General features: G+C 34.1%; 1 protein-coding gene across 9 annotated transcripts in view; it reads right to left on the minus strand.

Annotated features, from left to right (window-relative positions):
- LOC139818036 (glycogen synthase kinase-3 beta) overlaps positions 1-13,989 on the minus strand; it is a 46,808-nt gene that overhangs the window by 13,658 nt on the left and 19,161 nt on the right. Inside the window, exons 1-7 of one of the 9 annotated variants that reach the window (XM_071786455.1) lie at positions 9,172-9,493; positions 7,911-8,106; positions 3,181-3,388; positions 2,767-2,850; positions 1,473-1,583; positions 711-948; positions 233-426 (exon numbers count right to left, since the gene is read on the minus strand). In XM_071786455.1, coding sequence (XP_071642556.1) covers positions 233-426; positions 711-948; positions 1,473-1,583; positions 2,767-2,850; positions 3,181-3,388; positions 7,911-8,106; positions 9,172-9,196 — 1,056 coding nt within the window. In that variant the 5' untranslated portion in view covers positions 9,197-9,493. Of the gene's footprint in view, positions 1-232; positions 427-710; positions 949-1,472; positions 1,584-2,766; positions 2,851-3,180; positions 3,389-6,696; positions 6,825-7,910; positions 8,107-8,586; positions 9,495-13,989 lie in introns of those variants that run through there. The other 8 variants (XM_071786473.1, XM_071786446.1, XM_071786437.1 and 5 more) reach the window with 8 other exon arrangements.

The following is a 13,989-nucleotide window of genomic DNA, read 5'->3' on the forward strand; positions in this document are numbered from 1 at the left end:
ATAACTACATTCTCTATCATCTTTATTACTGAAATTATGGATTTAAGATGAAAACGGGCTTCTTAATTATTCATAACAAATCACAAAGTTAATAGACATATGTGTGGAACAAGTCGAAACAATCACATGATGAAATACATAGAATATGTCGCTGGATTTATGTACGTATATAAATACATATTAAGAACAATATGTATAAAGTTATATTTAAAAATAAAATAGTAGAATTTACCTTTTGCCAAGGATGTGACTTAATTTGTGGAAATTTGAATTCGGTATAATTGGGGTTCATCTCACGTATCTGATCGCGCGTAGGCGTACCGAGTACTTTGATAATCTCTACCAGCTGATCGACACCACTATCGCCGGGAAATATCGGTTGACCTAGCAGCAGTTCCGCTAGCACGCAACCTGCACTCCAGACATCTGTCGAGAAAGAGAAAAGAACGTTACACTAAGAATTACAATAAAATATAATAAAAGAAATAAAAAACAAATTAAATAATGTATTTTTTTACATGTCGTTATTAATTACAACGTTTTTTGTCAAAAAATTTTAGATATCTGTCAAGAATTAGATTATTTTTTCGGATATATATCATATACATATAAATTAGAACAAAAAGACACAAACAGCACGGTCAATGATGAAATTCTTTCAAACATAATATGCAATGTTAAACAAAGTTTCATCGAAATTTTGAACGTACCAATCTTTGTAGTATAGTCAATAGCACCGAAAATGAGTTCAGGTGCGCGGTAGTAGCGACTGCAGATATAGGACACATTTGGTTCGCCTTTCACAAGATGTTTAGCTGAACCGAAATCACATAGCTTCAGAACACCAGTATCCGGATCTAGAAGCAAATTCTGTGGCTTGATATCCCTGTGACAGATACCCAGCGAGTGGATGTACGCCAATGAACGGAACAGTTGATACATATATAACTGCAAAGAACAAAGAAAAGCAAAGATTATCTTTTGTAGTATTACATTTAATACTACAATATGTCTGGTTAAGTTTGCAAAACACATTTTTTATAATATAAAAATCTTTATAAAATTTTTCCAGATTCTTTCGAATTGTGTACAAGTCAGTATTTCTAGGTTTTTCAGATCACCGATTACAAACCTGAGGTATAAATAGCAAATTTAAAACGGCGAATATAATCGACTGAATAAATATTGCAAATATCGCGTACTAAAACATACTTAAGTAGTTGATACTTATGAATCTTATATACATATATTTTAATTTAAGAGAGATTCATAATATAATTAATGACTTCTTAGATACTGAGTATTGCATAAATGAAAAGAATGTTTCCTTTACAATCAGAGATACTATAACATCTACGTGATTTTCTAAAGATTAATTAAAAATTACAAGATTACAAAAAAGTACAAGCAGGTTTACAAATATCTATTTCTGCGTTACATTATGAGTCTAGAAATATAAAAAAATGACTCACCTTGATGAAACTGATTGGTATCGTCTGCTTGCTTTTGCTATAATGTCGAGCGACTTTGTACACAGTTTCGGGTATGTATTCCAGGACTAGATTAAGATAAACCTCGTCCTTCTAAAAAAAGAAAGAAAAACGAAAATTCTTTTGCACGTAACATTCATTCAACAAGCGAGGGGGATCTGTTTATAAATATTTGTCGTCTCAAAGGCACACTACTCCAAACCCAAACATTGACGACATATTCGGTATACTATCGTCAGGAAGAAATGTAGAGTTTCCCGCAACTCGCGCGACTTAAACTTTAACGACAAATTCTCTCTAATCAATCCGACAGCAACTTTTTATTTTTAACTATCTTTACGACCTATGCTCATCAATTCTTTTTTATTTGTTCAATCTTCTAGCTTTCAACATTACATGTAAATCTTTGCAAATAGGTCTTTCGAGAATTAATTAAAAAAGACTAGAACGTAGAAATAGGATTATGATATTTATTCTCATACAAAAACTTTTTTCTTTTCATTAGGAGTTTAATTCTTTCTTATTCTTTTCAGGGTCTCAGAATTTATGAATTTATGAATAAAGAAGCACCAATTAAAAATCCATCAGAATCTGTGATTAAAAATATGGAATAATTATAGCGAATTGTGGGATACCCCGTATATAGGGATCGTTTAAGTTAAACGTTTCGTCATTATTATCTCTCTTGGACACACACATCGATGCCCTCGTGTTATTAACATTTACAATTACCACACACGCCTTCAGAAAAATTACGTACTAACAAGACTAGCGAAGCAGCGTAATCTAATCGGACCCAGATTGACATTAAAAAAAAAATGACGTTTCGAAGGAATGATACGAATGTGAAGATGTTGTGTTCCTATGTGGAAGCGATAATTCGCCTAGAGTTTCTTTTTTCTCTCGCCAAAAGGAGGACTCTTGTACAAACTACTACTGGGTGCACTTCAACTTACGTCAACGTGAAAAACCGGATTAGTCGCGGTTAAGACGTTCTATAAAATAACATAACAATGTGGCATGCATTAAATGAACATCTCTCGTTTTATTTGTAGGCACGTATGATTTACGTAACGAACCGATAAAATTGATAATTGCGCGCCAATCAAGGGAGCTGTACTGATTAAAGTTACATACTTCGCATCATTTTCTCGCGAATTTCTCTCGATTTATAATAAACAGATTGATAGAGAATTCTTAGAATTTTTTAAACAACAAAATCGGATATCGAACTCATCTTCACGTAAAATTCAAGAAAAATAGATAAGATAGTTACCTTATCACCACTAGAATAAAAGAAATATTTGAGTTTCACAATGTTGCAGTGCTCAAGACGTCGCATGATTTGTAATTCCCTGTTCTGAAATAAAATCGTACAGTTTTATTATAACATCTTGTATTCGTTGCTCATTAATAAATAAAATAAATGAAAAAGAAAAAAATTAAAATAAAAAATAAAACAGAATACAATAAATAAATATAGAATAAAAAGATAGAATAGAATGTAATCAAATTAAACCAAATTAAGTAAAATAAAATGCAAATAAAAATGTATTATTTCAACACATTATCTAGTAACTATTAACTATTATTATGTGTCGTCAACACATTTTTATTTACCTCATAATTTTAGTTTTTTTGTACCTCGTTACTTAGATATATGTCAGGAAATAAACGTAAAAATGCTTACCTTAAATCGCTTATCCTGGAGAACCTTCTTGATAGCAACCATCTCTCCCGAATCGCAGAGTTTCGCCTGATACACCACGCCGAAGCTGCCATTGCCGATGACCTTGGTGTCGGTATACGCGACCTCCTGAGGACGATCCGGACCAGCACCGGGAGTCGCTACCACAGTCGTTACCTTGCTGCCATCCTTGCCTGCAGGGTACATTGCACTACCCATAGAAACAAATCGGAAAAAACCACAGTGCACGAAAAGAAGTGGAAACAAAAGTGGGAAACCGAACTTCCTCTAAAAAGCAGAAAACGCCCAGAACCTCGAGAATCGAGGGAAGCTTGCACCTATTTCGCAAAAACGTCTCGAGCAAAATTGTCTCCATGTTGACAATTATCTTGAAAATTTATGACAAAATGCAACGTATTGTTTTGCAAAATGTGATCTATTAATATAAAAAATAACTTTAGATACATATACTGTATCAGAGAATCAATCCATTTTTATATTATTATTTTCAGATATTTCTCTCTCTTTCTCTCCGAGAACTTTATATTTCGTAGAAATGTAAAAAAAGATCACGCACATCGTTAAAGTCGCGAGTCTGTCGCGATCGTCGCTATTTTCACATGTAGTTCTTGGACATAGGCGACCAGAAGTAATCTAATCCTTGATTTGTTTTTGTTATACTACTAATAGTTTCGAGCCACGCGACTTGCAGAATAAATCGCTGAATGGTGCATGCAAATTGCCCGAAGAAAGCGCTGAGATTTACAATTCACAATTATCCTGCAATTTTGCGATTTCCGACGATACTTAATGTCTTCAATAATCAATAGATTCCTTAATGGGAATACTTAGGCAAATAGACTTCTGACAACTCTTTTTATCGTTCAAAAAAAGGTAAAACGCGTAGATTTACATGAAATTGGACGAATATGTACAAGTACAATCGAATCGTTGAGAGACGTTTTCAATCGGCGATAGAAAACGTGCCATGCACAATAGCCTTGATGAAGTCTGATAAACAGGCGGTGTAAACTATTGCGAACTATAACTGGGTTTGCTACCATTGCAATGTAAACTTCCTCACGCAATATGCATTTTGCTATTTTCACGCAAGACTTTTGCCGGTCTATGTATTTCTCAACTGCGTCACACTTTTTGTCATATCTTTCATCTGTTGTTAGAAACGGACGCGGCGAATATCGGGTGCATATGTAGGTTGTTTTAATAACACATCGAGTATGTCATAAGAAGCTTTGTTGATTCATAGATATCTATTAAAATAGCTCTGACTATTTACATGGATACAGCAAAGTGATCGTGATGCAATTAATAACAATCTTTCTATTTATTAAAAAATTAGACAATAGAATTAAATAACTAAATATATAATAATTCCCTTGTAATAATAAAAAAGTTCTAATTATTGAAATTTAATATCAAAATAATAGTTGTTTTTTTTATAATCTTTATATTTAGAGAATATGATAATAAAGAATTATTTAAAGGACTACTTAAAATTTACTTGAAATAATAATTGCTTTGCATGTATGTGCTGTAACTTCATCATCACTTTGACAAGAGCAAGGTTAATTAAACTCAATTTCTGTGAAAATTGTATTTTGTTATTGGCAAAGTGGGTTAAAAGAGATCCTTGATCGAGATATACTTTTCGAAATTAGAGAATCACCTGCTTTCGAGTTCGAAGGTGACTATACGAGGATTCCGATTTGCGAATACATCGCGAACGATTAGTCTCCACGTGAACGGTGTCTTGTCTTCTGACATATTCGCGACATTTTCAATCATTACTGTCAACCATAGATTGAAGATCGCGAGCGACTCATTTGTTTTGTGTACTTCGCGAGATTAATGCCGATTAGATTTTGATATCTAGTGTAAAACCCTTTGCAGACAATCTATAATAGAAATCTAACCTATAATTTTGTATATGTTTGATTGTAAATAGACAAGAAAAGAATTTATATATATTATTCATTATAACGGCGAGATATGGCAAACAACCGTTTCGTTCAAGACGTTAAATTATATACGTGAGAGACACGCAATTATTATAATTATACACCGACAACGGATACGAAAATCTCGTATCTGATTTATAGTTGCAAGAATTGAACAATACAGCGAAAGCAATCTTGTCACGTTCCTTATATGAAACGCCGCTGCATTGACAAGATACTGAGCGTGTTACCGCGCGGCCAAATTAAAGCATGACGTGTACAAGATTTCCCAGAAGAATACGTTAAGAAAAATCAATTAATATATATAATATAAATAACAATATAAAAATCAAATAATGTTAAAAGTATTGCACTCTCTTATTACGCAGATATTATAACAAAATAATTTCAGATTCAGATAAGATTAACATACACAAATGTATGTATTGGTTTTATTTTATTTATTTTTTATTATTTTTAAATGCCGATTCTCTGAAGTATCTCACATATTGTTACCTCATCCCAATAACATGTTTTTCCTTTACCAAGATACATACATCTTATTTTTGTATCTTCTAAGTATAGACTGAGAGATATAGTAATAAAGAATTATTTTAATTAATAGTATTATTTTGGACGTGTTTCTAAAAAATTTCTACTAAAAATCAAGAAAACCAAAGATAGAGCCTCAGAATAATTTCCGAGACTCTTGAAAGGGCCTAAAAAAAAATTAAACAAACATCGCGCCTATATGGAGGAAATGGGTCAAGCGACAGTCGAGGCTAGAAAATCCAGCCGACTACTTAGTCAGCTAGCCAGCTAAATCCAGCTTGCGACAAAAAGCGCAACGAAGCGATGCACAGCAGCTGCATCGCGTACGATGCCGATCCTTTTATCGCGTTACGCGCGCATCGGAGGAGACTTCGACCTTTCCCATGGCGTGCAGCCCCTACCTGTGAAGCAAGAAAGCTTCAGAGAATATCTGTATATCGGTCCTCATGGTGACATTTTGTGCGACTTAAGGGGGCGTCCCTCGTTATATCGAAGGCTTCTTTGTCGACGTCAGAGGCAATCGTGCTCGGTTTAACGAAATAGGCCGCGCGGATAATAAAAAAAAAGGGGGGATTAATCAAGCCAGAGAATAGCGGAAGAATAAGGTTCGAGACAATCTCTTTTATGATTAGATCTGCTGAACGTTGCGATTTGCGCAAGATTATTTTGATATTTTTACGATGTTCCATTATCAGTACACACAATTGTGTACTGATAAAAGACTTACATAATAATATATAATTAATATTACAAAATGATTTTATTCTATATAATTTATTTTATAATATAAAATAATCAATTATAGAAAAAAGGAGTATTAGAGAAAGTATTAAATTAAAGAAATCATCAGTGACTGACTGTCAATTTTGATATAACTCTTTAATTTACTGTTATACGCGGACTATATTAGATTTTTTTATTATCACTTCACTGTTTCTTTCGTTTGATTACAAAACGTATTCATTGACCGTTTGCTCGAATTCTATAATTAATATTCAGTTTATATTACCATAACGGAAAGAGCCTCCTTCGATGCCTCCTCGCGAGAAGCAGTATCGAGGGTAACAGATACCCATGAACTTTCTCTTCAACCCTTTCGTCTCTCTCTTTCTCCTGCTTTCTCGATCTGTTCTCAGTCTCGAATAGACAGAAAAACCACATCACACACGGTAGGTGCGACCAAGAGTAAATACGGCACCGCCAAGAGACGGTGTAAATGTCAGAGGATCACGCGCTCTCGATACATAAAGTGGTAGGTAGGTATACTTGACGACATTTATTAAATACGTCATCTTGAAGATCGGCCCTTCGCTCAAATAGAAATCAGATCAGCGAGAAATTGCCCTGGAAACTCCGAAACGCGCCGATCAGCAATAAATTGGTTTTTTTTTTTTTTTTAGAAGAATAAGATAAAGACATTGGTTTCCTTTAATGACATGAACATGAGAGTGTATAAGAAAATCTCAGAGAACTATCATCGAGAAAAAAGTTGAAACATTTACATGTATAATAACAAGCGCTCTACATAAACAGAAACAAAGTAATATGCTGTCGATAGCATATGTTTTTGCTATATCCTTGAGAAATTTTATCCAAATTTGTAGTAAAATTTGATTAAAATATTTTGTGTACCTATATGTATATATGTATGCGCGCGTCTATAATTAACTCTTTAATAAATTTTTAATTGGTAATTATACAAAATTGAAAAAAAAAGAACTCGAGGTTAGAGCGCAGATAGTAAATGTCTAACATAACTTGAAAAATTAATCATGTTATTTAAGAAATAGAATATATTTTAATTTTAATGTATAAACGCGATTTACTTACATTTTATAGAATATATATCTTTGCATCATAAATCAAAATCGTTCTTGTCATTCTATATATAAAAGTATCAAGAGCATCGTAAAATGAATGAGTCACTTCAGATTTTACGTCAAGAAATATCGAAATAAAATATTTCGAATGTGAAACTTGCCGTCTAAGTCCCATAATTTCTTTTTAATACTCCATAATAAATTTTTAAATATAATAATATATATGAAATAAAATTTTTCATTATTAAATTATAATTAATTTAAAGTTTAGCTTAACAAAGATTCATAATCCTGTAATATTTCACAGTATGTGAAAACTTTATGATTCTATTTAAAGCTATAAAATTATGAGATACCAACGCGTTTACATACACACACAAGGTACATCGATCGCTCAATAGACTTACGTTTCTTATTGCTTAGTCGGCGCAAGAACTTGCAGAATTTTTTATAGGCAGTGTTGGCCTCTTTGCCACCCAGTTCCACGGCGCTCTTAGGACGCTCGTTTTTCTGTCCGGTCGCCGTCGGACAGAATTTTGGATATCGCCACTGCTGACACGGTTCTGACCAATCGAGATTGTTTGCTGGAGCCATGGTCTCTAGAGATCGATCGATTATTTATTGAAACGTCCCACGATATATCACTACTATAACGCTTCGTTTTTGTTCCGTCTCATATTTTGAAATATCATAATGTGAGACTATAGTAGGTTTCGATTAGTTCTCCGTGATGGCTAACTATATTGCGTCACAGAAATTTTCTTCTGTCGTTTTTCGATCATACAGTTCCTTTTCAATTATTAATTCTCTGTTATAGATTTTCTTTCTATTATTATACTTTAAGTTTATTATTCTTTTTTTTTATATTATAGATCAATATACTTATTACTTTTTACTATTATTATAACTTTTAATGCTTTGAATCACAGATAGAAGTTATTCTTTATTATTGATACATATATTTTTGTAGAATTTATTCATCTCGATCGACTTGTCTATTTCGATATTTTTATTCAAAGAATTTAATTTGTATATTTGAAGAATTTTATGAATACAATTCTCTTCTAGAGTTTTCATACCAGTTATATATCGCGCATTCCAGGTTGTCTTTCTAAGAACGTTTGTGGTTTATTATGGTATTTTTTGTGAACTCGTTCTTGTGTGTATCCGAGTTTCCACAATATCCTTCGTCAGACTTGCAGAATCGACGATTACTTCAAGTCGAATTTCACGAGAATCAAATATCGCGAATGTGCACAAAGTACGAAGTTCAATAATCGTTTATATTTTCTTTTACAAATTAAGTAACAAATTTTTTTCCACACAGAATTGTTATAAATATCTGTTCTCGGTCATCGCTCACACAAATTCCTCGTAAAAACTGGCACTTGAATTAATAATGTATATAAATTTTATAAAGTTTTATGTCACTAATTCTTTATAATCCACGTTTATTTATTCTGAGTTTTGACATACAATCAGAAAAGACTTCTTCACGATATTGTATCTAACACTTTTAGTGTCTTACAAAAATTAGTAATGATATGCCGTACACTAATAAGATGCTGATATATATTAAACTATTGTCACTTAAGTCTTTTTTCTCGAAGCTAATCAATAATGATTATATAGCCATCACGTTAATCGTCGAAAAATATTCATACTTCCAATATCCTTATATTTCTTCATAGGAAAGATCGATGATCTCGATTGAACAATCGCTCAAAACGCGTCAGACTCACAAAAATTCCTCTCCTTTTCTTCCTCTTCTTAAGATGCACTGCACCATTAATCCATTGGGGGTCGCGATAAACGATGGTTTGCGTTTCCGAACGGATTAATAAGCAGAGTTGCGATGCGGATCACGCGTTGGTATTGAATCGGCGTGATTCGCGTTACGGGACCACCGCGGGATTGGCCCGAGCCGACTTTGCACACGTAGTAAACTGCGTTGATTCGCGATGGACTACCGGCACGCGACTAAAGCGGAGAGCGCCGCCGATCGAGTCGTCACATCACTTGCGCGCCGGGCGTTCAGGGTGGTCGCGGTGGGAGAGCAACGTTGGGGCAACCCTTTGTCTTTCCAAGATATTTCTGGCTGCATAATAATTATAATCCTGTACAGTAATTATCGTCTGACGTATCTTGGTGTAAGAGAGAATGAATTTTATTTTATCTTGGAATATAAAAAAAAATAGTGCAACCCGTGCTTTTCATTCATGTGTTCCAAAGCAAAATTCTCTCCCCGAGAACTTCTCCTTCGATTCTTTCCGTTTAGTTTAGCGTTTAAATTATTCAATATATTAATTGCTAATCATATGCTCGTATCTTCGGGGTGTAATTTACGCGTATGCAATTAAATAATTGTGAGTTGAATCAAAATTTCAAACATTAATTTTAAAGAAATCATAGACTTGAATAAGAATTTTTAAGTCAAGAGGCTTCTCATCAATATGGACTTGAATTTTCTTTAACTATAAAACATAAAAATTCAAGATTATAGTTATCTGACATCGTGTACAACCGACCCTGCACGTGGTAGAAGGGAAAGAAGAGAGATATGGCCGGAAGAGAGCGAGCGCCTGGCCGGGAAAGTGAATAATCGCGTCAATCACGTCCGAGCCGTTAGACTCGAGTTTCGTCCGTCCCCAGGAACTTATTGTGCTGCCGATTCGATTACTGATAAGGCGAAATAAAGCGAACAACCTGCGGAACGGTACAATTGTAGATAAAGAGATACCGTTTTTGTTAGATCGACTTCCAGCGAACGATTACTTCGAATCGTCTTCGGCGGAATTGAAATCCTGGCTTTATGAGAAGTTGAAAATCAGGTAAAAGCGAATTAATTCGCGTTCCACATTTAGCACATTTACGTGATTGTTGGGTCGCGATAACATCTCCGAGGGAGATCTTTCTGTGTTTAATACGCAATAAATGTAGGGCACGAATACGGATCACAATGCGGTCACAATGTGCATGTAGGTGATATATTTTAATATATAAGTATGTCAAGTGTGTGTGATAACTTATTGAGTTAAATATTCAATAAGTATCAGACATGCAATAAAATGTTTTAAAATATTTAATGTTCTTAAATGATAAGATTATAGAATCAATAAGATAGGAAGAATAGCGCTTTTTCTTTCCACAAAAATTACTTCGTAGAAATGGTTATAATAGAGAGACGATTATCTCATATCTCCGATAATGTTTCGTAATGTCGCAAACGTGATAATTCATCGGAATGATTGGGAAATCTTGCGACTCGAGTGGTTTTAATTTCACGACAGAGGAAATTGATTAAACTTGACGTTATTAGACCGGAAAAAGTTTCATCCGCGGAAAATTTATCCGCGGTCAACGCTCATAATCCAATACTTTGTGCAAAATCATCTAGATGTGCTATAAATATTTCTATCACGTTCGATTAAACCTTACTTCCATTAAACGAGATGCTTAGATTATGATAATGACGTATATCGATAATACCGCTATGATGTCGCAATAATCGTCAATTATAGTTTGTATCCTTCGTCGTCATAAGGACACATATTAATAACTTGCACTCAAAGCTATAAATAATCTTCTGTCTTATTTAACTGCGCTCAATATAATGACTTAATAAATTTGGTAAAACAGAATAAATTAGAGTGTATTTATATTATATACGTGACTATTTTTTAAAATGTATTTGTGTGTGTGTGTGTGTGTGTGTGTGTGTTCTCCAGTTTTAACATTTTTTATTTTTCATTAAAAAAAAATCGACTTAAGTGAAGAGGAAGTGAAAACATGTGGTGTAAAAAATTGAATGCTCGATTCTCGCATTCCTGTGTCGAGTAAAGCGAATGAAATGAACGCGTCGATATCGCATACGTTGAACGAAGCAGGTTAGAGTATTCGCTATATTTAGCCGCTAAGGAGATAACATCGTTATAACACACAAACAAACGGTACACGTGAGCAGTACCCCTCGCTCGTGCGCACGTCTTCGGGGGAAGAGATATGATAACGAAGAAACGCGGAGGGCACGTGGCGAGGTACTGTCTTACGAAAGCATTCAAATTTATCATTCAAATTTATTAACACATCTACCGCAAATATATTGCGACTTACTAAAACTCAACTAACTTACTAGTTAAATTTCATAGTAGACTTTATAATTCGCTAAATTTCTCGAGTCGTGAATACGAAAAAAAAGACAAAAGAGTTCGTATTTCGAGTTTATCGAAATTAAGATAAGAAATACTTCTGTAAACTGATAAAGTGTTCTTCACGCGTGCAGATTATTATCGTTTTAATAATCGACAATTCTCTCGTTTTATCAATAATAGTTAATGCTTTCGACGAATTTGTTCACTGTTTACGAAAAAGTATAATTATAGTTTCTTAACTAGTTTTATCTCCGTCAAATAAAGGATTGGAGACGACACAAAATACCTGCAGGACTCAAAACTCTTTCAATAATTTTTAAATCGGTATTAAATAACTCGTACCTCATATTTGCTCAGATATTTGCTCAGACGAACCATAAGAAATAAATTCGATGAAATAATCAGTGTTGAAAGAAAGCGAGCGAAAAGCCGATTCTGACTGTCGATTAGTTATCATCGCGGACGATGTTTGAAGTGGCTGCCATATCTCCTCTCGTCTGTCTCTCTTCGAGACAGACGAGACTTGGAAATCAGCCAGCAACACGATCTTAGCTACCCGCATCCGCCGCTTGATGACGACATTATTCCGGATCTAGATTAGAGTAGAATGTGAACGAACTCGCGAATGACCGTCCTAAAAATTTCAGACGTCGTTTCGCTGAAAGTTTACCGAAAACGCGAAGTGTCACAAAATTACTGCATATCTTCTGATTGCGGATTTTTCGAACCAATATTTCTTGAGCGAAAATGTCGTACTTATAATTCTTTGAGTAAACAATAGATGAATATTATCATTTGATGTCTATATATGCACCCATTAGGCGACAATGTTGAATATGAAAAATGAAAGAAAGAGGAGTAGACTGCACTCGTTAAGCGTTCTTGCGTCAGATCTTCGACGTCGTCGGTCAAAGAGTGTATCGGTAAGTAACGAGAATAACCGTATATAAACGTTGCACGATCTATTTATATCGAACGATCAGCTGCGCAAATTGGTCATAACTCAATTGCCAGACCGGCTGCGTGTCGATCAAGCTTCGTCGCGCAAAAACAGGCATTACAATGTAAATCCCTTTCGACGGTATGTCGGCGATTATCGATTTCAACATCTTGCGATTAATGTGTAATCTGTATTAAATGTTATATTTTAGTTCGTTTTTAATTTCTTTTATTTTGTTGTTTATTTTACATTTTTAAATGAGATGTGTGTATCTGAATAAATTATTATTTGCGATATATTGGGGAGTTTCGACATTGCATACTTTTTCTTAGGTATATAATTATATGTTTTCTTCATGCCTTTTTTAATATCCAAGTGGTAGGAAGGTGGACTTTACTTCACATAAAAAATGTAAGGCGGTGAGTGGCATCAGATCACTATTAAATATTGTAATAATTACGGAGCAAGACGTATCTCAGAAACCAGAAAAAATCGCTATATACGATTCAAGGCACAAGTTACATAAAATTATATTCTGTACAATATATCTCAACAGATATGTCGAGATAAATAAAAAGTATAATTACTTAAAAAAAAAGATACTGATAATGTTGGTATAAAGTAAAATGCGCCTTAAAACATTCGATTATTACGTTTCATTGTTACAAAATCGTAAAATTATGGTTTAAAAATGGATTGTTCTCGATATATTTAAAAGCTTCAACATTTTTTTCATCACGCTATGTATTCAGAGAGCGCGTGATTAATTATAAAGATATTTTCAAGGAAGAGCATTATAGCGTATACAGGATATGCGGTTTAACACACTGACCCTGACGCAGCGTGAATTATCGATTGCAACACAGATATATCGCGGCAATTCCGCGCTGTGTGCCCTTCAATGTGTAACAGATTATTAAGCGCGTTTCTGAGATTAAAAAGACGTAGCATTCTTCGACCGTAGAGTTCTATTATTCATATGAGACGGTGGAAAGAAATCTCCATTCTTTCGCGATTTTATAACGGTTTGCGATAGCGGTATATTCCCAAACAGTTTCTAGTCGAATAAAATATACTTGAAACGAAATAAAGCACGCGATTATGTCATTATATGTTACTTTGTCACGACTAATTTTATTTTTGCGTTTGTTCAAATTAATTTCCATCGCACCGATCGTGAAAGCGTTATTAGTCCGAAAACTAGCGTTGTTTTTAAATAAGATTGCGACCAAGATATTTTACAGAGCACGATTACGTCACGACAAATTGTATAATGCGAGCATTTTTTTTGAAATACAATGATGAACGTCAACGGAAATAATTTTGACGCAAGATGTGGCAATGAGGTGATGCATACGTGGCGTCTGACTTTTCGTTCACATTACGTATAC

Source organism: Temnothorax longispinosus, chromosome 1, assembly GCF_030848805.1.
Source record: "Temnothorax longispinosus isolate EJ_2023e chromosome 1, Tlon_JGU_v1, whole genome shotgun sequence".
In the NCBI taxonomy this organism is placed as follows: Eukaryota; Metazoa; Arthropoda; class Insecta; order Hymenoptera; family Formicidae; genus Temnothorax; species Temnothorax longispinosus.